General features: G+C 41.1%; 1 protein-coding gene across 6 annotated transcripts in view; it reads right to left on the bottom strand.

Annotated features, from left to right (window-relative positions):
• Positions 1–26802, bottom strand: part of WDR41 (WD repeat domain 41) — a 163777-nt gene that overhangs the window by 34112 nt on the left and 102863 nt on the right. Inside the window, exons 2-3 of one of the 6 annotated variants that reach the window (XM_025296374.3) lie at positions 14756–14871; positions 13666–13714 (exon numbers count right to left, since the gene is read on the bottom strand). In XM_025296374.3, coding sequence (XP_025152159.1) covers positions 13666–13714; positions 14756–14765 — 59 coding nt within the window. In that variant the 5' untranslated portion in view covers positions 14766–14871. Of the gene's footprint in view, positions 1–13665; positions 13715–14755; positions 14872–17509; positions 17842–23540; positions 23664–26802 lie in introns of those variants that run through there. The other 5 variants (XM_044925466.2, XM_006078595.4, XM_006078597.4 and 2 more) reach the window with 5 other exon arrangements.

Raw genomic sequence — 26802 nt, 5'->3', positions numbered from 1 at the left:
AAGGGCTGGAAAATTCTGAAAGAGATGGGAATACCAGAGCACGTGACCTGCCTCTTGAGAAACCTATATGCAGGTCAGGAAGCAACAGTTCGAAATGGACATGGAACAACAGACTGGTCCCAAATACGAAAGGGAGTACGTCAAGGCTGTATAATTGTCACCCTGCTTATTTAACTTCTATGCAGAGTACATCATGAGAAACTCTGGGCTGGAGGAAGCACAAGCTGGAATCAAGATTGCTGGCAGAAATATTAATAACCTCAGATATGCAGATGACACCACCCTTATGGCAGAAAGTGAAGAGGAACTAAAACACCTCTTGATGAAAGTGAAAGAGGAGAGTGAAAAAGTTGGCCTAAAGCTCAACATTCAGAAAATGAAGATCATGGCATCTGGTCCCATCACTTCATGGTAAATAGATGGGGAAACAGTGGAAACAGTATCAGACTTTATTTTTCTCGGCTCCAAAATCACTGCAGATGGTGACTGCAGCCATGAAATTAAAAGACGCTTACTCCTTGGAAGAAAAGTTATGACCAACCTAGATAGCATGTTTAAAAGCAGAGACATTACTTTGCCAACAAAGGTCCATGTAGTTAAGGCTATGGTTTTTCCAGTGGTCACTTATGGATGTGAGAGTTGGAGTGTGAAGAAAGCTGAGCACCGAAGAATTGATACTTTTGAACTGTGGTGTTGGAGAACTCTTGCGAGTCCCTTGGACTGCAAGGAGATCCAACCAGTCCATTCTGAAGGAAATCAGCCCTGGGATTTCTTTGGAGGGAATGATGCTAAAGCTGAAACTCCAGTACTTGGCCACGTCATGCGAAGAGTTGACTCATTGGAAAAGACTCTGATGCTGGGAGGGATTGGGGGCAGGAGGAGAAGGGGACGACAGAGGATGAGATGGCTGGATGGCATCACTGACTTGATGGACGTGAGTCTGAGTGAACTCCGGGAGTTGGTGATGGACAGGGAGGCCTGGCGTACTGCGATTCATGGGGTCACAAAGAGTCGGACACGACTGAGCGACTGAACTGAACTGAACTAATGAACTAAATTATAGCTTTTCCCTACTCTTTACCATCCATTCACTACATGGCAAAAAAAAACAATCATCTATATTTTGTAGAGTAGAAGGCAACCATGATACAAATACTATCAAGAAAAATAATTTGAAAAGATGCTCAAGATTGCTCACTATTAGAGAAATGCAAATCAAAACTACAATGAGATATCACCTCACACCAGTCAGAATGGCCATCATCAAAAAGTCTACAAACAAACGCTGAAGAGGGTGTGGAGAAAAGGGAATGCTCTTGCACTGTTGGTGGGAATGTAAACTGATACAGCCATTATGGAAGATGGTATGGAGATTCCTTAAAAAACTAGGAATAAAACCACCATATGACCCAGCAATCCCACTCCTAGGCATATACGTTGAGAAAACCAAAATTGAAAAAGACACATGTATCCCATTGTTCACTGCAGCACTGTTTACAATAGCTAGGACATGGAAGCAACCTAGATGTCCATCGACAGATGAATGGATAAAGCAGCTGTGGTACGTATACACAGTGGAATATTACTCAACCATAAAAAGGAACGCATTTGAGTCAGTTCTAATGAGGTTAGATTATACAGAGCGAAGTATGTCAGAAAGAGAAAGATAAATATCATATTCTAATCCATATATATGCTCAGATGGTAAAGCGTCTTCCTGCAATGCGGGAGACCCAGGTTCAATCCCCGGGTCGGGAAGATCCCCTGGAGAAGGAAATGGCAACCCACCCCAGTACTCCTGCCTGAAAAATTCCATGGACAGAGGAGCCTGGTAGGTTACAGTCCATGGGGGTCACAAAGAGTCGGACATGACTGAGTGACTTCACTTTCACTTATGAAATCTAGAAAAATGGTACTGAGTAATTTATTTACAGGGAAGAAATGGAGAAACAGACCCAGAGAAAGACTTATGGACATGGAGACAGGGGAGGAGAGGGTGAAATGTATGGAAAAAGTGACATGGAAACTTACATTACCATATGTAAAATAGACGGCCAATGGGAACTTGCTGTATGGCTCAGGAAACTCAAACAGAGGTTCTGTATCAACCTAGAGGGGTGGGACAGGGTGGGAGATGGGAGGGAGATTCAGGAGGGAGGGGATATATGTACACCTATGGGTGATACATGCTGAGGTTTGACAGAGAACAAAATTCTGTGAAGCAATTATCCTTCAATTAAAAAATAAATAAAAATTTTTTAAAAGGCAAAAAAAATAATAATTTGTACAGTGGCTGACTTATAATAAAAGTCACAGTGGCTGACTTATAATAAAATCAAGAAAGCACTGTTCTCAAGCAGTGTGGATAAGCAAACATATAGTCACAATGGTGTGATCACTCACCTAGAGCCAGACATCCTGGAATGTGAAGTCAAGTGGGCCTTAGAAAGCATCACTATGAACAAAGCTAGTGGAGGTGATGAAATTCCAGGTGAGCGATTTCAAATCCTGAATGATGATGCTGTGAAAATGTTGCACTCAATATGCCAGCAAATTTGGAAAACTCAGCAGTAGCCACAGGACTGGAAAAGCTCAGTTTTCATTCCAATCCCAAAGAAGGGCAATGTCAAAGAATGCTCAAACTACCGCACAATTGTACCCATCTCACACGCAAAATTCTCCAAGCCAGGCTTCAGCAATACATGAACCGTGAACTTCCAGATGTTCAAGCTGGTTTTAGAAAAGGCAGAGGAACCAGAGATCAAATTGCCAACATCCGCTGGATCATGGAAAAAGCAAGAGAGTTCCAGAAAAACATCTATTTCTGCTTTATTGACTATACTAAAGCCTTTGACTGTGTGGATCACAATAAACTGGAAAATTCTTAAAGAAATGAGAACACCAGACCACCTGACCTGCCTCTTGAGAAACCTATATGCAGGTCAGGAAGCAACAGTTCGAAATGGACATGGAACAACAGACTAGTTCCAAATAGGAAAAGGAGTACGTCAAGGCTGTATATTGTCACCCTGCTTATTTAACTTCTATGCAGAGTACATCATGAGAAACTCTGGGCTGGAAGAAGCATAAGCTGGAATCAAGACTGCCGGGAGAAATATCAATAACCTCAGATATGCAGATGACACCACCCTTATGGCAGAAAGTGAAGAGGAACTAAAAAGCCTCTTGATGAAAGTGAAGGTGGAGAGTGAAAAAGTTGTCTTAAAGCTCAACATTCAGAAAACTAAGATCATGGCATCTGGTCCCATCACTTCATGGGAAATAGATGGGGAAACAGTGGAAATAGTGGCTGACTATTTTTCTGGGCTCCCAAATCACTGCAGATAGTGACTGGAGCCATGAAATTAAAAGATGCTTACTCCTTGGATGGAAAGTGACCAACCTATATAGTATATTGAAAAACAGAGGTATTACTTTGCCAACAAAGGTCCGTCTAGTCAAGGCTATGGTTTTTCAAGAGTTGGACTGTGAAGAAAGCTGAGCACTGAAGAATTGATGCTTTTGAACTGTGGTGTTGGAGAAGACTCTTGAGAGTTCCTTGGACTGCAAGGAGATCCAACCAGTCCATCCTAAAGGAGATCAGTCCTGGGTGTTCATTGGAAGGACTGATGTTGAAGCTGAAACTTCAATACTTTGGCCACCTGATGCAAAGAGCTGACTCATTTGAAAAGACCTTGATGCTGGGAAAGATTGAGGGCAGGAGAAGGGGATGACAGAGGATGAGATGGTTGGATGGCATCACCAACTCGATGGACATGCGTGTGGGTAGACTCTGGGAGTTGATGATGGACAGTGACGCCTGGTGTGCTGCGGTCCATGGGGTCGCAAAGAGTCAGACACGACTGAGCGACAGAACTGAACTGAACAATGATTTACTTATTCTAGAAATCTTCAGTAAGCTTTAACTATACATTAAGCATTAATTTTATATATTTATATGCTTAATCCTGAAAGTAAAGATCAATGAGCTAAGTTCCTGTCTTTGAAGGGCTCACAGTCTGCAATATGATGGAATGCTACAGGGTCCAAATTATCAGTCCACTGAGAATTCTGTAATGCTTATTTCAATTTATAGGAATCAGTTCCTGTAAATACCTTCCTTTGGATAGCTCAGTAAAGTATTCTCATTCTTGCCAACTGTGGGCTGAAAGTACAGCAAAAGTTCACAAAGATTTGTGTAAAATAAAGTATTACTGCAATAATTCCTATGGCAATCACTTAAGTGCTTATTTAATAGTTCTTATTCAGGAGAATTTATTTTAATTAAATCAAAGGTGCTACAGATTCAAATATAACCTTAAAGGACATAAAAAAAGATAAGCCATCAACCTAAACATAAACTTTCTTGTATTCAATATTTACATAACCATAAAGTCCTGGAAAAATAAAAACAGAGTATTATTATGACAATGCAGAAGTCCCTTTCCACCAAATCCACAAGTACTTTCTAATCATAATGCAACTAAAATAGTATATAGTTTTTATAATAAGGTTGAAAAATGCTAATATCAGAAACCAGACAAAAATAAAAAATAACAAAATTTTCATTTAAAATAGACTTTTACTTACCTTGATGCTAGAATTACTTGAAGAAAATTAGAGAAGTTTGTAGACAGAAACTTGTAAGAGAAGCTGAAGGCAACGTCAAAGCATTTTCAGGAACCATAGATATTTATGCTGCTGACTCTTTCATGATCTACTCTAGCATCAAAAAATTTTTCCCTTGACTAAGTAACACGTGAGTCTGAGTGAACTCCGGGAGTTGGTGATGGACAGGGAGGCCTGGTGTGCTGCGATTCATGGGGTCGCAAAGAGTCGGACACGACTGAGCGACTGAGCAGAAGCACATGTATTTACCACAATTCTAATATAAACGTCTCACAAATAGGATAAAGATGGAAAAATCTTTAGTTTCCAGTTATTTGCAAAGGTAAAATCTTTGATAAGCTTTCACCTCCCCCAAATCACAAAGTTAAACCACATCAAGTTTTTAAGTATTAGAATACAAAAAATTCTGTGTGACTTAAATTGGTGGGAAACTACATCTCTCTGAGCTCAAATACCTGTGAAGGAACTTCTGCTGCTGCTGCTAAGTCGCTTCAGTCGTGTCCGACTCTTTGTGACCCCATAGACGGCAGCCCACCAGGCTTCGCCGTCCCCGGGATTCTCCAGGCAAGGACACTGGAGTGGGTTGCCATTTCCTTCTCCAATGCATGAAAGTGAAAAGTGAAAGTGAAGTCGCTCAGTCGTGTCCGACTCTTAGCAACCCTAAGGACTGCAGTCTACCAGGCTCCATTGCCTTCTCTGGAAGGAACTTCTACTACAGAAATATTCTTGGCCTCTCTGTCCCACTGAGTAATAAATAAGTTTAAAGACCTCATTGAGTATGCTCAGATCAGACCATTCTGGGTTCTCTAAGATTTGTATGTTCATAGCAAGGGAACAAGGAGGGCATGGCAACCCACTCCAATATTCTTGCCTGGAGAATCCCATGGACAAAGGAGCCTGGCCGGCTACAGTCCACGCAATCACAAAGAGTCGGACATGACTGAGCGACTAAGTACAGCACAGCGCAGCACAGCAAGGGAACAGTCTGGTTTGCTCTTACTTTTGAGGTAAACTTACAGCAGAGTGGGAAGCTTGTGAATGACCAGCTGTACCAGCAATTCAGTGAATAGGTCTACATAACTCAGGGTGAAAATTAGGAAACCCACTGTGGTTGTATATCAAAGCTACATCCTTTAATCCTGCTTTTTGCTAGCTGGGTTGCTAGCTGGTAATCCAGCTTATTAAGCTGATGGGTTCACATCTATGTGTGTGATTCCTACTTCTAATAATACCCAAGAAAAAATATCTGAAACAAAAATATCTTTTAAACTGGAGGGTTCTTCCCTCTATATCAAATATATATAATTTTAAACTGTTCATTATGAAGAATTTAAATACATATAAAAGTGAGAACAGTATAACAAAAATCTCCAGGTACTCATCACATGTCTTCAGTAATTATCAACTTATGACCAATATTGTTTCATGTGTACCACAGTCAATACCCACCCCCTGCAGATTATTTTGATGCAAATCCCGTATTTCATTTCATCAATAAATACTTCAATACGTATTTACATCACAAATAAGTTAACATTTAATTCCTTAATATCACCACAATGTAATCAAATTTGTCTCACAATGTTTTTTAAGTATATTGGAAGTAAGATCTAGTGAAAAGTGAAAGTTGGACACTCAGTCATGTCCAACTGCTTGCGACCCCATGGATGATACAGTCCATGAATAAGGTTCATATACTGCAACTGATCGATATATCTCTAAAGTCTCTCTTATTTTATTCTTTCTTCATATATTCTTCTCCTTGTAATTAAGCATTTGTCTTCAGAGTTCTCACAGTCTGGATTTTGTCAGCTACCTTCTTATGTTATCATTTGATATGCATCTATGTCTCTTGTGTTTCTAGTAAACTGAGACATCTAGAGACTTAATCATATTTAAATTTGACTATTTGGTAAGACTGCTTCATAAGGAGTTTATATTCCCCAACAGGAAATACAATTTCTGGCCATCTTTTGTGTGTGTGTGTGTGTTTGTGATGTTAACAGCTATCAATAAGCATTGCCTAAATTTGTTATTCTATTAGAGATGGCAAAATAACAGTCCAATTCTATGATTCTTCCTAGCTTGAATCCTTCTATAAAGAGAATGTCCTCTCATCAAACATTACTGATCTCAAGATAGTTTGTATAGAAGGGCAGTATAGATCTTGACTTGCAGATACCCCTTCAAGACAGGACTAGCTGCCCAGTTATGGGGAAGGCAGTTAATCTGCCTCCAGCTGTTGACTTCAGAGTCCATTTCAGCTTTCAAGCTGAAGTTAAACTACCTCTTTGGAGAAGGAAATGGCAACCCACTCCAGTATTCTTGCCTGGAGAATCCCATGGACAGAGGAGCCCAGCAGGCGATGGTCCATGGGGTCGCAGAGAGTCAGACACGACTGAAGCGACTAAGCACGCACACAAACTCTCTCAGCTGGCACCCAGTCCCTGTGACAGAAGCAAGGTGGTGGAAGCCAGGGCACATTTCTGGATGACCCTCAGCCAGTGTCCAAGCATGCAGGTTAGACAGTCCTAGTTATTTCCCTAAAGCAGGACCATCCAAAGAGCATTCTTTCCTCCAGAGTCCATACTGGGCTTACAGAGACTTGGTCAAATCTCCATCACAGTTTGAGATGGCTCCCCTAGTCCAATCCTGCTTCTTCCCTTTCCTTTCGTATTTCTAACAATCTTTTTTCATGCTTAACTCCATTTTATTGTCTACTTCCCAAGGAACTGAGGTATTAGGAGGATGTAAATGGTCTTGACTACTGATTTCTATTCTCTAAATGTTATTTTTAGTTTTAGAAAGAAACTAAGAATACCTTTAGAAAGATATTCTTAGCTTTAGAATATTTTCTTAAAGATGTAACATATTGTTCACTGTTAGTGAATTATCAAACTGTACTGCTTGTCTAGATCCCTGTGAATGTACAGCTTCAGTCATCCTAGGGGTACACTCTGGGCTCCAGCCTGGCATTTCATGGGTCATCTGATTCTTTTCCAGTCATGATCACCATCCTATATAACCTTGTCTGTTTCCTGGAGAAGCAAGGGATGGTCAAATGAGCAACAGAGAAAACTATTCTTAAAATGTGTTATGAACTCAGTTTAATGTGTCAAATGCTAGAGTATTACATGCAATTTTAGCACAGTCCATTTTTTGGAAGACTCTTGCTGAGGCTTAGCCTTCTTTAGTGATCTCCCAATCAATATGACCCTCACTTCATGTTCAAAAAATACTAAAGAAGAAAAGAAAAGGCAGCTGTCTGTTAGGTTATACAGGATTTATTTGGTATCTTCAAAAACCAATCTGAGAAAATTTTCCACTCACTGGTTTTAGCTGAGCCACCAAGAAAACAAGAAAATCCTTCTGCAAAATTCTCAATAAAATGATATTATCTAAAGACCTGAAGCGTGAAACCTGGATTACAACAGTTGACCAAAAATCCAGAATGTGATGTCCATAAAAACTAAATAAAAACATAAAAGGAATAATGATATACTATTTAAATACTGGAAAGGTATTTCTGTAATTTGACAATGCATAAATAATGTACATATGTAATGGGAAAGCTATATCTGAACTATCTAAACTATTACATTAGAATGAAAACACTGTGCTCTTCTGCTTATAACAGTTACATCACTTGCATATTTGTAATGTACTTCTTACAATAATGACTCTTTCAGGTTTTTTAAAAGTACACTACAGAATTAAATTTTTTGAAACAAAAGAGATCAAAATTTCTTCGGGTCTGCAACTGAGTGAAAAACTTCATACCTAATTCCATGCAAATTCTGACGTAGTCATGACTTGAAGACAAAGAATTAAATGTGGTTCATATAGTAATATGTTCACCTGATTGCAAAAGCCAAAAAAGTTGGCCTTTTTTAAAAATCTATTCAAGACATTTAGATGCACTGTGGTATACAATAAACGTGACCAACAATCTCCCTCCCTGTATCTACCGCCTTCTGCAACAGGATTTAGTTGCTTCTCCCATCAAGAGATAGAGTTCATTCATCAACGCACTGAATTCATGCCAGCTTCTGACTTGCTTTAACCAATGAAACAGCAGCAAACATACTGAAAACAGCCTTGAAGAGTTGTACGCTGGGGCCCTTTTACCAGTGTTTAAATTCCATTCCTATTGCAACAGCATTCGACCTACCACATGGAGAGATGCCCAGTCACCCAGCTGAGGCTACCGTGAACCTGCCAACCCCAACCAACCTACCAGGTGACCACAGAAGCATACCTGAACCTAAACAAGATCAGCTGATCCTGGCACAGACAACAGAACCCATCAAGCTGAGCCTACCCAAATGTCACCCCACAAAACAGTGCAATAAATTGTCTGCTTTTGTTGCTGTTGTTCAGTTGCTCAGTCAGGCCCAATTTTTACGACCCCATGGACTGGAGCAAACGTGGCTTCCCTGTCCTTCACCATCTCCCAGAGTTTGCTCAAACCCATGTTCATTGAGTCGGTGATGCCATCCAACCATCTCAACCCCTGCCACCCACTTCTCCTGCCCTCAATCTTTCCCAGCATCTGAGTCTTTTCCAATGAGTTGGCTCTTCACATCAGGTGGAGTTTCAGCATCAGTCCTTCTAATGAGTATTTAGGGTTGATCTCCTTTAGGATGGACTGGTTTGACCTCCTTGCAGTCCAAGGGACTCTCAAGAGTTCTCCAACACCACAGTTCAAAAGCATCAATTCTTTGGCACTCAGTCTTCTTTATGGTCCAACTCTCACATCCGTACATGACTACAGGAAAAACCATAGCTTTGACCATATGGACCTTTGTTGGCAAAATGATGTTTCTGCTTTTTAGTACACTGTCTAGGTTTGGCATAGCTTTTCTTCCAAGGAGCACACATCTTTTAATTTCATGGCTGTAGTCACTGCTTGGGCTGATATTTGACAATGGTAATAGATAGCTGATATTCTCTTCTATAGCTCTACTATTGACAAAACACTTACTACATCGCTGAATAACTGAAGTATGCTATGCTATGCTATGCTAAGTCACTTCAGTCGTGTCCGACTCTGTGCGACCCTAGAGACGGCAGCCCACCAGGCTCCCCCTGTCCCTGGGATTCTCCAGGCAAGAACACTGAAGTATACACAAGTGTTAAAGAACCTGCCTGCCAACACAGGAGACCTAAGAGATGCGGGTTCGATCCCTGGGTCAGAAAGATCCCCTGATAAGGGCATGACAATGCACTCCAGTATTCTTGCCTGGAGAATCCCATAGACTGAGGAGCCTGGCAGGCTACAGTCCATAGGGTCACAGAGTCAGGCACAACTAAAGACACTTAGCCTTCATACAAGCACCACACTGGGAAAATGCAATCAAATATCAGTATCTGTACGATGATCATTATTCTACGAGATGGCCTTTTCTTCAAATTCTTCAAACTATGTAATAAGAATAGTCAAGAAGACATTGAAGCATAGCTGCTGCTGCTGCTGAGTCGCTTCAGTCGTGTCCGACTCTGTGCGACCCCACAGACAGCAGCCCACCAGGCTCCCTCGTCCCTGGGATTCTCCAAGAAAGAACACTGGAGTGGGGTGCCAATTCCTTCTCCAATGCATGAGAGTGAAAAGTGAAAGTAAAGTCGCTCTTAGCGACCCCATGGACTGCAGCACACTAGACTCCTCTGTCCATGGCATTTTCCAGGCAAGAGTACTGGAGTGGGGTGCCATTGCTTTCTCTGGTTGAAGGATAGCAATCAATGTGAAATCTTAAAAATCTGAAGAGCATGTGTTCATACAATAATTTGGCTGGACTTGTCCTTGGTTTCTAAAAGAGAGCTGGGTCCCTCACACCTCACCTGAGTTTATGCTAATGAGATGACTCATGATGGACCCTTAGACAATGTAAGGATGGGGACTGGCCATGTGGGAAATATGAACCATGTAATTAGAGGTTTGGGACTTTGAGCCATGGGATATCATCCTGATCTCCCAACCTGGGGGCTCAGGGAGGGGACGACAGGTAGAGAAGGACTGGAAACTGAGTTCAGTCATGTGGCAAATAAGTGAAATAATCATCCCCATGTAATAAAACCCCAATAAAATTCCGGACACCCAAAGTTTGAGGGAGCTTCCTCACTGGTGATGCACATTGATACACTGAAAGGGGGATGTGTCCTGAGGACCCAGAAACCTTGCATTCGGTGTCCTTCTAGACCTGACTCTGTATCTCTTCATTTGGCTAGCCCCAATCATATCCTTTATAATAAGACAGATGGCTAACAAACACATGAAAAGATGCTCAACATCACTCATTATCAGAGAAATGCAAATCAAAACCACAATGATGTACCATCTCATGCCAGTAAGAATGGCTGCTATCAAAAAGTCTACAGACAATAAATGCTGGAGAAGGTGTGGAGAAAAGGGAACCCTCTTACACTGTTGGTGGGAATGCAAACTAGTACAGCCACTATGGAGAACAGTGTGGAGATTCCTTAAAAAACTGGAAATAGAACTGCCTTATGACCCAGCAATCCCACTGCTGGGCATATACACCAGGAAACCAGAATTGAAAGAGACACGTGTACCCCAATGTTCATCGCAGCACTGTTTATAATGGCCAGGACATGGAAGCAACCTAGATGTCCATCGGCAGAAGAATGGATAAGAAAGCTGTGGTACATATACACAATGGAATATTACTCAGCTACTAAAAAGAACACATTTGAATCAGTTCTAATGAGGTGGATGAAACTGGAGCCTATTATACAGAGTAAAGTAAGTCAGAAGGAAAAACACCAATACAGTATATTAACGCATATATATGGAATTTAGAAGGATGGGAACAATGACCCTATATGTGAGTCAGCAAAAGGGACACAGATATTCTCTGTGGGAGAAGGTGAGGGTGGGATGATTTGAGAGACTAGCACTGAAACATGTATATTACATATATGAAATACATCACCAGCCCAAATTCAATGCATGAATTCGATGCAAACAGGGCACTCAGAGCTGGTGAACTGGGACAACCCTGAGGGATGGGATGGGAAGGGGGTTAGGAGGGGGGTTCAGGATGGGGGACACATGTACACCCATGGTTCATTCATGTCAACGTATGGCAAAAAACTACTACAATACTGTAATCAGCCTCCAATTTAATTAATTTTAAAAAAACTGTAATCATAAATATCGTGCTTTCCTAAGTCCTGTTAGTCATTCTAGAGAATTACCAAGCCTGAGGGGGTAGTGAGAATTTGTGGCTAACTGGCCCAAAGCGCAGGTGGCCTGGGAACCGCAGCGACTGCAGCTGTGCCTGTGGTGAAGGGACTGTGCTCTTAACCTTTAAAATGCAATGCAACCCCAGGTACTGCCAGAACTGCACTGCACGGGGGCAACCAACTAAACACCAAAGACACAAGAAAGGCAGAGAAGACAAGGCTAAAGGACACCAGCCATGATACCGAGAATTGGAAATAATCACAGTAGCAGTCACCCACTGAGTTCAAAATGGATGAAAAATAATAAAGGTGGTATCAAAGACAAAAGAGAAAGTTAAGAGATGATAGTGGAGTAGTTGATAGAGACAAGAGAAGTGGGGTTAGGGATTCAGCATGGCATGCAACATGTACACTTAATAGTTGAGGGAGTCACTCATTCATTTAACAATTATTAGTTACCTGCTACGTGTAAGGCACCATGCCAGGTACTAAAGATACTGTGGAGAATAAGAAAAAAACATGTCCCTCACTCTCATCTAGAGAGAAAGATAAATATTGTACAGTTACACAATTACTTGTGTAATCATTATTTGTGATAGAGGCTACAAAGGATAAGCATATAGTTGAACAGAGGCTTAATAAAACAGACCTACAGATCAATAACAAGCTAAATCTACAGTCCTAAGACCTATACACCTTCTCTATTTGCAAATATACTAAATACAACATTATACATGTTAGCAAGGAAGTATAGAATAAAGGTACATTTTCCCATGCACCTAGTCAATTAATCTATGACAAAGGATGCAAGATTACACAATGTTGGAAAGAGTCTCTTCAACAAATGGTGCTGGGGAAACTGGACAGCCACATGTAAAAGAACAAAATTAGATCATTTCTTAACCCCACACACAAAAATAAGCGCAAAATGGATTAAAGACCTAAATGTAAGATCAGACATTATAAAACTCTTAGAGGAAAACTTAGGTAGAACACTCTCTGACATAAATCACAGCAAAATCATTTTTAACCCATCTCTCAGAATAATGGAAATAAAAGCAAAAATAAACAAATGGGACCTACTTAAACTCAAAAGCTTTTTCACAGCAATGAAACAATAAACAAAACAAAAAGACAACCCACAGACTGAGGGAAAATATTTGCAAATGATGCGACTGGTAAGGGACTGGTCTCCAAAATTTACAAACAGCTTATGACACTTAATAGCATCAAAACAAACAACCCATTCAAAAAATGGGCAGAAGACCTGAACAGACATTTCTCTACAGAGGACAAACAGATGGCCTTTGGGCACGTGAAAAGATGTTCAAAACTGCTAGTTATTAGAGGAATGCAGATCAAAACTACAGTGAGATATCCCTCACACTGGTCAGACTGGCCATCATCAAAAACCTACAAACAACAAGTGCTGGAGAGGGAGTGGAGAGAAGGGAACCCTCCTGCAATGTTGGTGGGAATGTAAATTGGTATAGGCCATTGTGGAGAACAGTATGGAGGCTCCTTACAAAACTAAAAACGGAGCTACCTAATGACCCTACATCCACTCCTGGGGGTATATCCAGAGAACAACATGGCCTGAAAAGATACACGCACCCCAAGGTTCACTGCAGCACTGCTGACAACGGCCAAGATGTGGAAACAACATAAATGTCCACTGACAGAGGAATGGATAAAGAAATAAATACATATATATATGCGTGTACATACATATATATACAGAGAGAGAGAAGTGGGGGGAATGTTACTCAGCCATTAAAAAGGATGGACTAAGGCCATGTGCAGCAACATGGATGGACCTAGAGAGTGTCGTACCGAGTGAAGTAGAGGAGATATATCATATGACATCCCTTACATGTGGAATCTAAAAAGAAATGACACAAATAAACTTATAAAACAGAAAGAGAGTCACAGACTTAGAAAATGAACCCATAGTGGCTGCGGGGAAGAGATAGTTAAGGACTTTGGGAAGGTCCTGTACACACTGCTGTATTTAAAATGGATAACAACAAAAACCTACTGAATAGCACATGGAAGTCTGCTCAATGTTATGTGCCAACCAGGATGGAAAGGGTGTGGGGGAGAGTGGATACGTGGATATGTATGGATGTGTATGGCTGAGCCCCTTCACTGTTCACCTGAAACTGTCACAGCGTTGCTAACTAGCTGTAACGCAATACAAACTGGTTTTGGTGTTAAGAAAAAAAAAAAAGAATAAGGTACATTTCGAATAACAAAAAATTCAGATTAAATACTTTTCCTAATCTTCTACTGAAAACAGTACATTCCTGGGAGGTACCTGTGTGTATGTGGGGGGGGAGGGGTGTGTCTGCGCACGCGCGTGCTCACTCATGTCTGACTCTGTGACCCCCTGGACTACAGCCCGCCAGGCTCCTCTGTCCGAGGACTTTTCCAGGCAAGAATACTGGAGTGGGCAGCCATTTCCTTCTCTGGGGATCTCCCGACCCAGGGATCACCGCATCTCTTGTGTCTCCTGCAGTGGCAGGGGACTGTTTACCACTGTGCCACCTGGGCTGGCTCTCAAGTTTAGATTCACCTTAACATACAGTTAAAACTCCCACCAACATTTTAAAGTCACACATTTCCTTTAAACTAACAACAGTATTTGTTGAGTACTCAAAAACAATAACAAAAAAGAAACCCAAAACTTTGAACAAGCAAAAATAAGCATCAAATCACCAGAAATGATACCCTAACTTCTGAGCAAAAAGACTTCAGACACATATTTCATCAAGCCACTGAGGTCAATTTCTACTAAATGCTATCACTGATCAGTTCCAAAATTTTTAGAAAAACTGGGTTAATTCTGAATTTGTTTTTAATGTAAAATTCCCAAAAAAACTCTTTCCAAACAGTAGTCAATTGGGTAACTAGAGCTGCTTACCTGGAGTCATCTAACCGTACCAGATACCGTACAATGTCATGATGAGCTTTCAGTACAAGCAGTTCAGTGTAGGGGTTCTGGGTTTGTTCTTCACCTATTGTCTGTAAAGGAGATTTCTTGTAATGGGGGAAACAGAAAAAAACATAAAATGATTTATGATAAAATATCATATTGGAATAAAACTATATGGTATACATCTAAGAATACAAGATTTTAGAAACTGTAATATATGATATCCTAATACTATATATTATTTCCCCTAATATTAAGTAACTGCCAATTTAACATAAAACATTTCTCTCAGCACAAATCCACATCATAAATTTAAATATTTTCAGGTCAAAATAAATTTTAAACGATGCATTTTGTTTTATGGAAATAGCATATTCAAAAGCAGAGACATTACTTTGCCAACAAAGGTCCGTCTAGTCAAGGCTATGGTTTTTCCTGTGGTCATGTATGGATGTGAGAGTTGGACTGTGAAGAAGGCTGAGTGCCAAAGAATTGATGGTTTTGAACTGTGGTGTTGGAGAAGACTCCTGAGAGTCCCTTGGACTGCAAGGAGATCCAGCCAGTCCATTCTGAAGGAGATCAGCCCTGGGATTTCTTTGGAAGGAATGATGCTGAGGCTGAAACTCCAGTACTTTGGCCACCTCATGCGAAGAGTTGACTCATTGGAAAAGACTCTGATGCTGGGAGGGATTGGGGGCAGGAGGAGAAGGGGACGACAGAGGATGAGATGGCTGGATGGCATCACTGACCCGATGGACGTGAGTCTGAGTGAACTCCGGGAGTTGGTGATGGACAGGGAGGCCTGGCGTGCTGCGATTCATGGGGTCGCAAAGAGTCGGACACGACTGAGCGACTGATCTGATCTGATACCTCAATAAACCTGATCTAAAAAACTAATGGGCCAAACCAACACAATATTTTTAAATGGGTGTTTCTCAAAATTTGGCAGAAATACAACTTTAAGTCAAAGGGGTAAAATATAACATAGACTAAAACAGTGCCTACGCCATTACAGGCACTCGACATGCGTACTGAATGAACAAAGGAAAAATGAAATAATTCATAGTCAATGAATTCAATAAATTCAACTTTGGACAATATTGATAAAGATAATTGGTAAATTTACACAGTATGATGCTTAGTCCTAAGACTTACACACCTTCATTTCTATTTGAAAATATATGAGTGGCAATCCATATGCCAGACACTGTATAAAGGCACATATGGCTTATAACTCACTGAATAATTCTGTAAGGTAGATCTTACCAATTCCATTCCTATAGTCAACTCCAGTAGTATTTCATGATAAAACTTCTTTCCTTAACCTCTAAATTGTAGCTTCTCAAACATGACAATACTGACATTTTGGACCAGGTAATTCTTTTGCTGAGGATTTTCTTGTGCTTTTCAGAATGCTGAACATCATTCCTGGCTTATACACACTACATGTCAATAGAAATCCAACCTCTCCCTGAACCCCTCAATAGTGACAATGAAAAATGTCTCTGGACATTGCCAAATGTCATCTAATGGGCAAAACCATCCCAGTAGGCAAACACTGCTTTAAACTAGAAGCCTAGATACAAAGTTCCTGCATAATGAATGAAGAATCACTGCTTCGGATAATGTACAAATTCACAGCAGTTATAAAACACAAGTACTTTTACATGAAGAAATACACAATTTAACACTCATTAATGTTTTTAAAAAATTAACTCAAAGCAGTAATTTTTTCATTTATCCCATCGCCCTTCTAGCAGTGGTTTTGATGAGAAAAAGCAAATGCAAGAAGTTTGAAAACTGTACACTACTTCCTCCAAATGAAAGCTTGCTAAACAGGGCAGAATTAATCAAAATCTATGAGTAAAAAAAGAATTGGGCTAGTAAGGAACTGTCATATATATCACACACGAACTAGTCAATTTTCCACAATTCTTTCACAATCTTTAGAATTTAAGCCTATCTGTAATAAACCTAATTTTAAATAAGAAATACTTTTTAAGACAACGATAATAAGCCTCAACTGTAAAGATATGAGGAAGTTAAAATGGAGAAGACTGCTTACAACTCAAGTTTTTCTTAACAATCAAAATATTCCCTATAAAAAAGAGAGAGAATTCAACATGAATCCTATTCTTGAGTAGCATTTGAAATAAATTCCAGACCTCAATACTTTCCAGGTTCCAAAATTACTTTATTCTCAACATTTAAGTCTATTCAGCTATTCAGGCCCATGAAGAAAGTGTGACTATGGAACTCAAAATAATTCGAATATAATTTTAACTTTTAAGCAAATTATTGATTTTTAAAACAATCACATCTTTTTTGGTTTTATAGAATTAATGAAATTAATTTCATATTCCCTGAGCACACATCAGTTGATGTTAAGTGACAAAATATCAAACAAACCAAAAGTGTAAATCTGCAGTCACACCATCTTACTCTCTACTAAATTGGATGCTTTTTAAATTAGAATGAGACTGCTTTAAGTAGGCAGAAGACTAATTGGGCGTCCTTGATTCTGTCGTTGGACTCCATCAGTTTCCGTCTCCACACCTCCTGGAAGTGGGGTCTACCTAGCAGGGAAAGGGCCCCCACCCCCGCCGACCTCGCCCTCGGAACCCGCAGGCCCCGCCTCCGCCGGGTGTCCCACATCCAGATGGGAGTCGGGCTCAGACAGCAGCCACAGTTCGGGCAGGCTAGGCCGCTGCGGCGGCAGGCTGGGTCCACCCGGCGATTTACCTCGGCCAGTCCCTGTGGTTCTCGGCCTCCCCCGATCAGCCATCGCAACATCCGGGCAGCGACGGCGTCCTGCAGGCCCCGGCCCAGGTCAACCCCAGCTCCGCGCAAGCCCGGCCTCTTCCTGGTCCCCGATAGCAGCACAGCGCACCCTCTGATACTTGCCGGCTCAGGTCTGCCCGAAAGACCCGTGAGCGCGAAGCGGAGCCTACCCCAGACGGAAGACTTTTGTCCCCAAAGAGCTGCCGTACCCAGCTACTAAAGGTTTGCTTTAGCGTAGCCACCAGGGGAGCAGCAGCCCAAAGCTAGGGTGTCCGCGGAGGTTCAGAGGCGTACACTACACCCAGTGAGCACGCGCGGGGCGTCGCCCGGTTTGCGCGCCCAGATTGGGTCGTTGGAGCGGCCCCTAGTGGACGTGTGTGGCGCTGCAGCTGGATCCGGCAGAGCAAGATCATGCCGGGAAGAAATACTACCCTCCTTTTTTAGATGGCTTGTGCATCTTTTACTTGGCTTGGGGATCAGGAAATCTTTCCCTCTCCCCGCAGTTTACTAAAGAGCTGCCTGGAGAAGGTGTACTTCCCTAAACCCTTTCATCTGGACTAATCCAGTGGCATATGCGTACACCAGAATTTAAAGAATACTCTTCTGATCTAGAAAGCACTGGTCCAGATTCCTCCTTTGCTTTCTTTTAGGGCAGCCGAGAAAGAATTTTATAAGAGTATACTAGAGAAACCTCAGGAAAGCAGAAAGAGTGGGAAGTACTAAGCCTTCCTCTGTCCATCTAGACAACAAATGTACTTGACAGAAACTGTTTGAACTATTCAATAGACTCTCAAGAGTCTTCTCCAACACCACAGTTCAAAAGCATCAATTCCTTGCCTCTCAGCTTTCTTTATGGTCCAACTCTCACATGCATATATGACTTCTAGAAAAAACAAAGCTTTGACTAGATGGACCTTTCTCGGCAAAGTAATGTCTCTGCTTTTTAATATGCTGTCTAGGTTGGTCATGGAGAAGGCAATGGCACCTCACTCCAGTACTGTTGCCTGGAAAATCCCATGGATGGAGGAGCCTGGTAGGCTGCAGTCCATGGGGTCGCACAGAGTCGGACACAACTGAAGCGACTTAGCAGCAGCAGCAGCAGGTTGGTCATAGCTTTTCTTCCAGAGAGCAGTTAGTTCAGTCACTCAGTCACGTCCAACTCTTTGCGACCCCATGAACTGCAGTACGCCAGGCCTCCCTGTCCATCACCAACTCCCAGAGTTCACTCAGACTAGCGTCCATCGAGTCCAAAGAGCAAGCGTCTTTTAATTTCATGGCTGCAGTAACCATCTGCAGTGATTCTGGAGCCCAAGAAAATAAAATAAAGTCACTGTTTCCATTGTTTCCCCATCTATTTGCCATGAAGTGATGGGACCGGATGCCATGATCTTAGTTTTTTGAATGTTGAGTTTCAAGCCAGCTTTTTCACTCTCCTCTTTCACTTTCATTTTGATGAAAGTGAAATAGTAACTATTCACATGAGTTATTTTAGGACAAGAAGTCCTGGTAAGGAACATGGAACTAACAAGCCACCACCAACTTAGAAGCATTTGGGAAAGGTCAAAAGGAGACATGTCCTACTTACCTCCCAGAATCCTCTTCACTGGCATTCATCTTGGTTGAGCAATGAGTGTGCCACCAGGAAGGACTCTAAGTCAGAATGATTGGCCAGAGACAGCCCAGAAACTAATCCCATCACCAGAGAACCAGGGACCCTGAGCCACATGGCAGAACAGTCCTCCTGGGTTCCTTTACCCTCCTGCTCTCCACAAGGCACCCCTTTCCCAATAAAGTCTCTTGCTTTGTCAGCACATATGTCTCTTCGGACAATTCATTTCTGAGTGTCAGACAAGAGTCCACTCTTGGGCCCTAGAAGTGGTCCCCCTTCCAGCAATAATTACCTGATAAAGAGTGTAAATTCAGAATATAAACTTTCAAAACATAATAGGGGTCCAACTTGGGGTAAGACAGATTAAATACACAACTCCTTTTCTTTCCAAGTAAACACTACAAAACCTGGATAGTGCAGCTGAATGAGAATCAAAAAAGAATGGTGGAAAAAATAATTCAAAACAACACCAACTCAGCATTGCTTTTTCCTCCAGTAACCCATGGACAGAGGAGCCTGGCAGGCTACAGTCCATGGGGTTGCAGAGTCAGGCACAACTTAGCGATTAAACAACAACTGCTCTCCCAGCCTATATCCAGTGCAGCCTCAAATCTAGAAGTAAGCACAGTCATATAGACAGAGGAAAATGCAGCAAAAGCCCTCTATTTATGGCTAGAACAGTCAGAATAGGAATCTTTAAAGTTCAGAGAAAACTGGAGCATCTGATTTCTAATCAGAGATCCAAAAGAGAGATCCCCAAAGAACCAGAAAACACTAAAAACATAGTGGCAAAAGGAAACACCACAGGGAATTTTATATTAACTCCTGAGGTCACTCCTCTCACCTGAATATGCATGGTTCTAACTAGCATACCAAAGACACTGAGAACTTAGCTAACATAAAATTTCACTCAGACCCAAGGCTAATTACTGGGTGGTACAATGAGGAAAAATTCAAATACCACTGCTGACACTTTAAAATTGAACCAAGATTGGAACCACAGTCATGTAAGGTTGGAACTAGCCAGGTTAATCGCTTACTAAAATAAAAATACCAACGTTCTCAAGGGGACTTAAAACAGGTTCTTCGTGTAATACATACAAAGGTGTGAAATTCAATCTGAAATTACTTGGCATATGAAGAAATACAAAAAACTCACATGGGAAAATATAATTAAAGATGCCAATGACAAGATGATACAAATGTTGGAATTATCTGACATGACTTCAAAGAGCTATTATAAAACTGCTCAAAGGGCAACTGTGACACCCTTGAAACAAATGTTACAATGGAAAGTAAGGGGTCAGCAAGGGCTTCCCAGCTGGCCCAGTGGTAGAGACTCTGCCTGCCAACAACGCAGGAGCGGATCCATGGGTTGGGAGGATCCGCTGAAGAAGGAAATGGCAACCCACTCCAGTATTCTTGCCTGGAAAATCTCATGGACAAAGCCTGACAGGGTACACCCCATGGGGTCACAAAATGGTCAGATGCTACTTAGCAACTAAACAACAAAATATCAGTAAAGAAATACAATATATAAAATGGAAGAACCAAATGAAAATTTCAGAATTAAAAAAACAGTAATCAAAATTTAAAACTCATTGGATGAACTGAAAAGCAGAAGAGAGAAAAAAGTCAGTGAACTTGAATGCATAAAATCAATAAACCAAAATTTGGGGGCTTTAAAAGATCATTAAAATATCAATCCCAAAGAAGGGCAATGCCAAAGAATGTTCAAACTACCCCACATTTGGATTCATTTCACATGCTAGCAAGGTAATGCTCAAAATCCTTCAAGCTAGGCTTCAACTGTACATGAACCAAGAAGTTCTGGATGTACAAGCTGGATTTAGAAAAGGCAGAGGAACCAGAGATCAAATTGTCAACATTTGTTTCATCATAGAAAAAGCAAGGGAATTCCAGAAAAACATCTACTTCTGTTTCATTGACTATGCTAAAGCCTTTGGCTGTGTGGATCATAACAAAATGTGGAAAACAAAGAGATAGGAATACCCGACTATCCTACCTATCTCCTGAGAAACCTATGTGTAGATCAAGAAGCAACAGTTAGAACCTTACATGGAACAACAGACTGGTTCAAAATTGAGAAGGGAGTACAAGGCTGTATACTATGTTTATTTAACTTATGCAGAGCACATCATTCAAAATGTCGGGCTGGATGAGTTACAAGCTGGAATCAAGTCTGCCAGGAGAAATACCAACAACCTCAGATATGCAGATGCTACCACTCTAATGGCAGAAAACAAAGAGGAACTGAAGAGCCTCTTTATGAGGGTGAAAGAGGAGAATGAAAAAGCCTGCTTAAAAACTAAGATCATGGCATCCAGTCCCATCACTTCACTGCAAATAGAGGGGGAAAAAGTGGAACCAGCAACATATTTCCTTTTCTTGGGCTCCAAAATTACTGTGGATGGTAACTACAGTCATGAAATTAGAAGACGTTTGCTTCTTGGAAGTAAAGCTATGACAAACCTAGACACATATTAAAAAGCAAAGACATCGCTTTGCTGACAAAAGGTCTGTAGAGTCAAAGCTATGATCTTTCCAGCGGTCATATACGGATGTGAGAGTTGGACCATAAAGGAGGCAGAATGCCGAAGAATTGACACCTTTGAACTGTGGTTCTAGAAAAGATTCTTGAGAGTACCCTGGACAGCAAGGAAATCAAACCAGACCATCCTAAAGGAAATCAACCCTGAATACTCACTGGAAGGACTGATGCTGAAGCTCCAATACTTTGACCATCTGAGGCGAACAGCTGACTCATTGGAAAAGACTCTGATGCTGGGAAAGGCAGAAGGAGAAGAGGGCGGCAGAGGATGAGATGGCTAGATGGCATCACCGACTCAATGAACATAAACTTGGGCAAACTCTGGGAGATGGTGAGGGAAAGAGAGGCCTGGCGTGCTGTAGTCCGTGGGGTCGCAAAGAGTCAAACACAACTTGGCAAATGAACAACAACAACAAATTGGACAATCTGGAATAAAAAGGAAACGTCCTAGAAACATACAACCTACCAAGACTGAATCATGAAGAAACAGAACAATATGAACAGTCCAATGAGTAAAGAGAATTAGTCATCAAAAACTTCCCAACAAAGAAAAGCCTGGAACCAAATCCTACCAGAGTCAAAGAAGAATTGATAGTGGAACTTCCCTGCTGGTCTAGTGGTTAAGAACCTGCCTTCCAATGCAGGAGATCCAGTTTGACCCTGGTCAGGGCACTAAGGTCCCCCATGCTGCTGGTAACTACTGAGCCCATGCACCTCAACTCGAGTGCCCGTGCACCCTTCAGTCCGTCTGACAAAACCAGAGAGAAGCATTAAGCACCATGACGAAGATCCTGTGTGCTACAGCTCAAATCCAGCACAGTCAAGAGAGAGAAAGAAAAAAGGAAAGAACTGATAACCACCCTTTTCAAACTCTTCCAAAAAACTAAAGGCAAGAGAAAAATCCTTAACTCATTTCATGAGACCAGAATTACCCTGACACCAAAGCCAGATACAGTCATTGCAAAAAAACTACAGTTCTGCATCCCTGAGCACCACAGATGTAAAAGTTCTCATCAAAAGATTAACAAACCAAATTCAACAGCACAATAAAAGAAACACACACCATGATCAAGTGGGAATTTTTCTAAGAATGGTTCAACATTCATAAATCAATAAATGTGATATGCCATATTAATAGAATGAATGATAAAAATCATACAATCATCTCAATAGATGCAGAAAAGCACTTGACATAATTCAACATTCTTTTATGATAAAAACTCTCAACAGTATTTCAAAGTCCTAGCCAGAGCAACTAGGTAAGGAAAAAATAAAATACATCCAAATTGGAAAGAAAAATAAAACCGTCAATACTCACAGACAACATGAACACTAAAAACACCACCAAAAATTATTAGAAATGATAAATGAATACAGTCAAGCTGTAGGAAACAAAATCAATACACAAAAATCTGTTGTGTTTCTCTATACTTAACAATGAGTTAGTAGAAAGAGAAATTAAGAAACAGTCCTATTTACAATCATAACAAAAAGAATAAAAGACCTAGTGATAAAATTTACCCAGAGGTGAAAGACCAATATACTGAAAACCGTAAGACACCATTAAAAGAAACTGAAGACAAAAATAAATGGAAAGGCATTCTGTGCTCATGGTTTGGAAGAATTAACATTGTTAAAAAGTGTCCACATTACCTAAAGCAATCTATAGGTTCAATGCAATTCCTATAAAATCTTAAACACCTTTTTCATGGAAATAGAATAAAAAATTATAAAATGTATATGGAACCACAAAAGACTCTGAATAGCCAAAGTAATCCTGAAATAAAGAGCAAAGCTGAGGTATCACATGCCTTGATTTGCATTTAGATTTCCTTCCCTGGTGGTCCAGTGGCTAAGACTCCATGCTTCCAATCCAGCCGGCCAGAGTTTGATTCCTGCTCAGGGAACTAGACCCCACATGCCGCAACTAAGACCTGGTGCAGCCAAATAAATAAACAAGTTAATATTTTTAAAAGTAAAAATAAACAAATGGGATCTAATCAAAGGTATAAGCTTTTTCACAGCAAAGGAAACATGAACAAAACTGAAATGACAACCTATGGGAAAAAATATTTGCAAATGATGCAACTGACAAGGTATAAATATCCAAAATAAATAAACAGCTCTTACAACTCAATATCAGAAATAAAAATATAACCCAATCAAAAAATAGGCAGAGGACCCAAGTAGACATTTCTCCAAAAAAGGCATTATTGTTGATTTTCAGTCGTGAAGTCCAGTCTGGCTGCAACCCCATGGACTGCAGCACACCAGGCTGCCCTGTCCCAAACTATCTCCCAGAGTTTGCTCAAACTCATGTTCATTGAATCAGTGATGCTACCTAACCATCTCATCCTCTGCCGCCCCCTTCTTTTGCCCTCAATCTTTCCCAGCATCAGAGTCTTTTCCAGTGAGTTGGCTCTTCACATCAGGTGGCCAAAGTATTGGAGCTTCAGCTTCCACATCACTCCTTCCAATGAATATTCAGGGTTGATTTCCTTTAGCATTGATTGGTTTGATATCCATGCAGTCCAAGGGACTCTCAAGAGTCTTCTTCAGCACAATTCAAAAGCATCAGTTCCTCAGTGCTTACCCTTCTAGATGCTCAACATCACTAATGATTCAGTTCAGTTCAGTCGCTCAGTCATGTCCGACTCTGCGACCCCATGAATCACAGCATGCCAGGCCTCCCTGTCCATCACCAACTCCTGGAGTTCACACAGACTCACGTCCATCGAGTTGGTGATGCCATCCAGCCATCTCATCCTCTGTCGTCCCCTTCTCCACCTGCCCCCAATCCCTCCCAGCATCAGGGTCTTTTCCAATGAGTCAACTCTTCACATGAGGTGGCCTAAGTATTGGAGTTTCAGCTTCACCATCAGTCCTTCCAATGAACACCCAGGACTGATCTCCTTTAGGATGGACTGGTTGGATCTCCTTGCAGTCCAAGGCACTCTCAAGAGTCTTCTCCAACACCACAGTTCAAAAGCATCAATTCTTCGGCGCTCAGCCTTCCTCACAGTCCAACTCTCACATCCATACATGACCACAGGAAAAACCATAGCCTTGATTAAATGAACCTTTGTTGGCAAAGTAATGTCTCTGCTTTTCAATATACTATCTAGGTTGGTCGTAACTTTCCTTCCAAGGAGTAAGCGTCTTTTAATTTCATGGATGCAGTCACCATCTGCAGTGACTTTGGAGCCCCAAAAAATAAAGTCTGACACTGTTTCCACTGTTTCCCCGTCTATTTCCCATGAAGTGATGGGACCAGATGCCATGATCTTCGTTTTCTGAATGTTGAGCTTTAAGCCAACTTTCTCACTCTCCTCTTTCACTTTCATCAAGAGGCTTTTTAGTTCCTCTTCACTTTCTGCCATAAGGGTGGTGTCATCTGCATATCTGAGGTTATTGATATTTCTCCCGGCAATCTTGATTCCAGCTTGTGCTTCTTCCAGCCCAGAGTATCTCATGATGTACTCTGCATAGAAGTTAAATAATTAGACCAATGCAAATTAAAACTACAATAAGGTGCATACCAGTCAGAATGGTTGTCATCAAAAAGTCTACAAATAATAAATGCTGGATAGTGTAGAGAAAAGGGAACTTTTGTACACTTTTGATTCTTTTTTAGAAATTATATCTCTTTATTGGTATTCTCTAATGAGACAATGTCATCACAATATCTTTTACTTCTTTCAGAATTATATCTTTATTTCTTTCAGCGTACTTATAAAGGCTGCTCTGAACTCTTTGTTAGATTCTATAGCTGACTCCTTCACAGATAGTTTCTTATACTTGCTTTTCCCCCCATGTGTAGGTCACACTTTCCTATTTCTTTGCACGGGCCACAACTTTCTTGTTGAACACTGAGCTTTTTAGGTAATATACTGTAGCAATATTGGCTACTTATATCCCTTCCTCTCTGAAGGTGTTTGTTTTTGTTGTTGTTTGGTTATGTATTGATTTGGCTAAACTAAATGGGTTTAGTGGGTTGGCTAAACTAAATTACTAAACTAAGAGAGTAGTGTCTAAACTGACAAACCAGTGATTATACCCTTGTTCCACATACACACACACACACACACACACACACACACACCAGTGTAAACACTCTTCTCTTCCTCATCAGAGAGTACAGCCTTCCTGATGGGATAGTCACCATGGACTGACTGGTTTTAGAAGGACTCTCTCTGCTTCATTCCCTAATCTTTAATCTTTCTTCCCCACTTTTGGTATTATACCCAGCTATCAGTCTCCACTAATTGTTGGCTAATTGTTGCTCTGGGGTAGAAATTGCTCCAAAATCTGATCCAATAAAGTTCAGGAATGGATACTTTTTGAGCCCAGTGTTCACAGTTTATTCTTTTCCCAGAAGAGCTCCTCTTCTTTGGAGGAGAGGCCACATCTTGTGGCATACATGATCTTTGTTCCCCAACCAGGGATCAAACTTGCATCGCCTGCAGTAGAAGCACAGGGTCTTAACCACTGGACCACCAAGGAAGTCCCAGAAGGGCGCTTCTTAAATGACCCTTCCCTTGGTTCTTTCTCTTGAACTGGCCTATGATTTACTTTGCTGCTCTCAATATAATTTTCTGATTGAACAAACCTATAAGATAGAAATTCCATTTTATTCCTGGAGCCCTCCCTCCTCAAGACTTCTGACTTCCTACTCCAATCTGAACTGATTGCTAAGGCCTGATGCACAGCTGTACGGCACAGGCCAGCCGGGGTATCCTGTGCATCTACCTGGGAATCCCCTTTGTTTCAGAGATCCCCAAAGTTCTACTCCCACATACATACCAAGAGAAATGAGAACATGTCCACACAGAAACTTGTACGTTTATAGCAGCCTTATTCATAACAGCCCAAAGGAGGAAACAACTTAAATATCCATCAACGGACAAATGGATAAACAAAATGTGATATATACATGAAAATAAAATATTCAGCCATAATAGGAAATTAAGTACTGACACATGCTGCAACATGGGTGATCCTTGAAAACAGTGTGCTAAGTGAAAGAAGCTAGTCACAGAAAACTACACACCACATGTTTCATTCATATGGAAG

The sequence above is a fragment of the Bubalus bubalis genome, chromosome 11 (genome assembly GCF_019923935.1).
Source record: "Bubalus bubalis isolate 160015118507 breed Murrah chromosome 11, NDDB_SH_1, whole genome shotgun sequence".
In the NCBI taxonomy this organism is placed as follows: Eukaryota; Metazoa; Chordata; class Mammalia; order Artiodactyla; family Bovidae; genus Bubalus; species Bubalus bubalis.
This window is presented reverse-complemented; position numbering and strand designations above follow the sequence as displayed.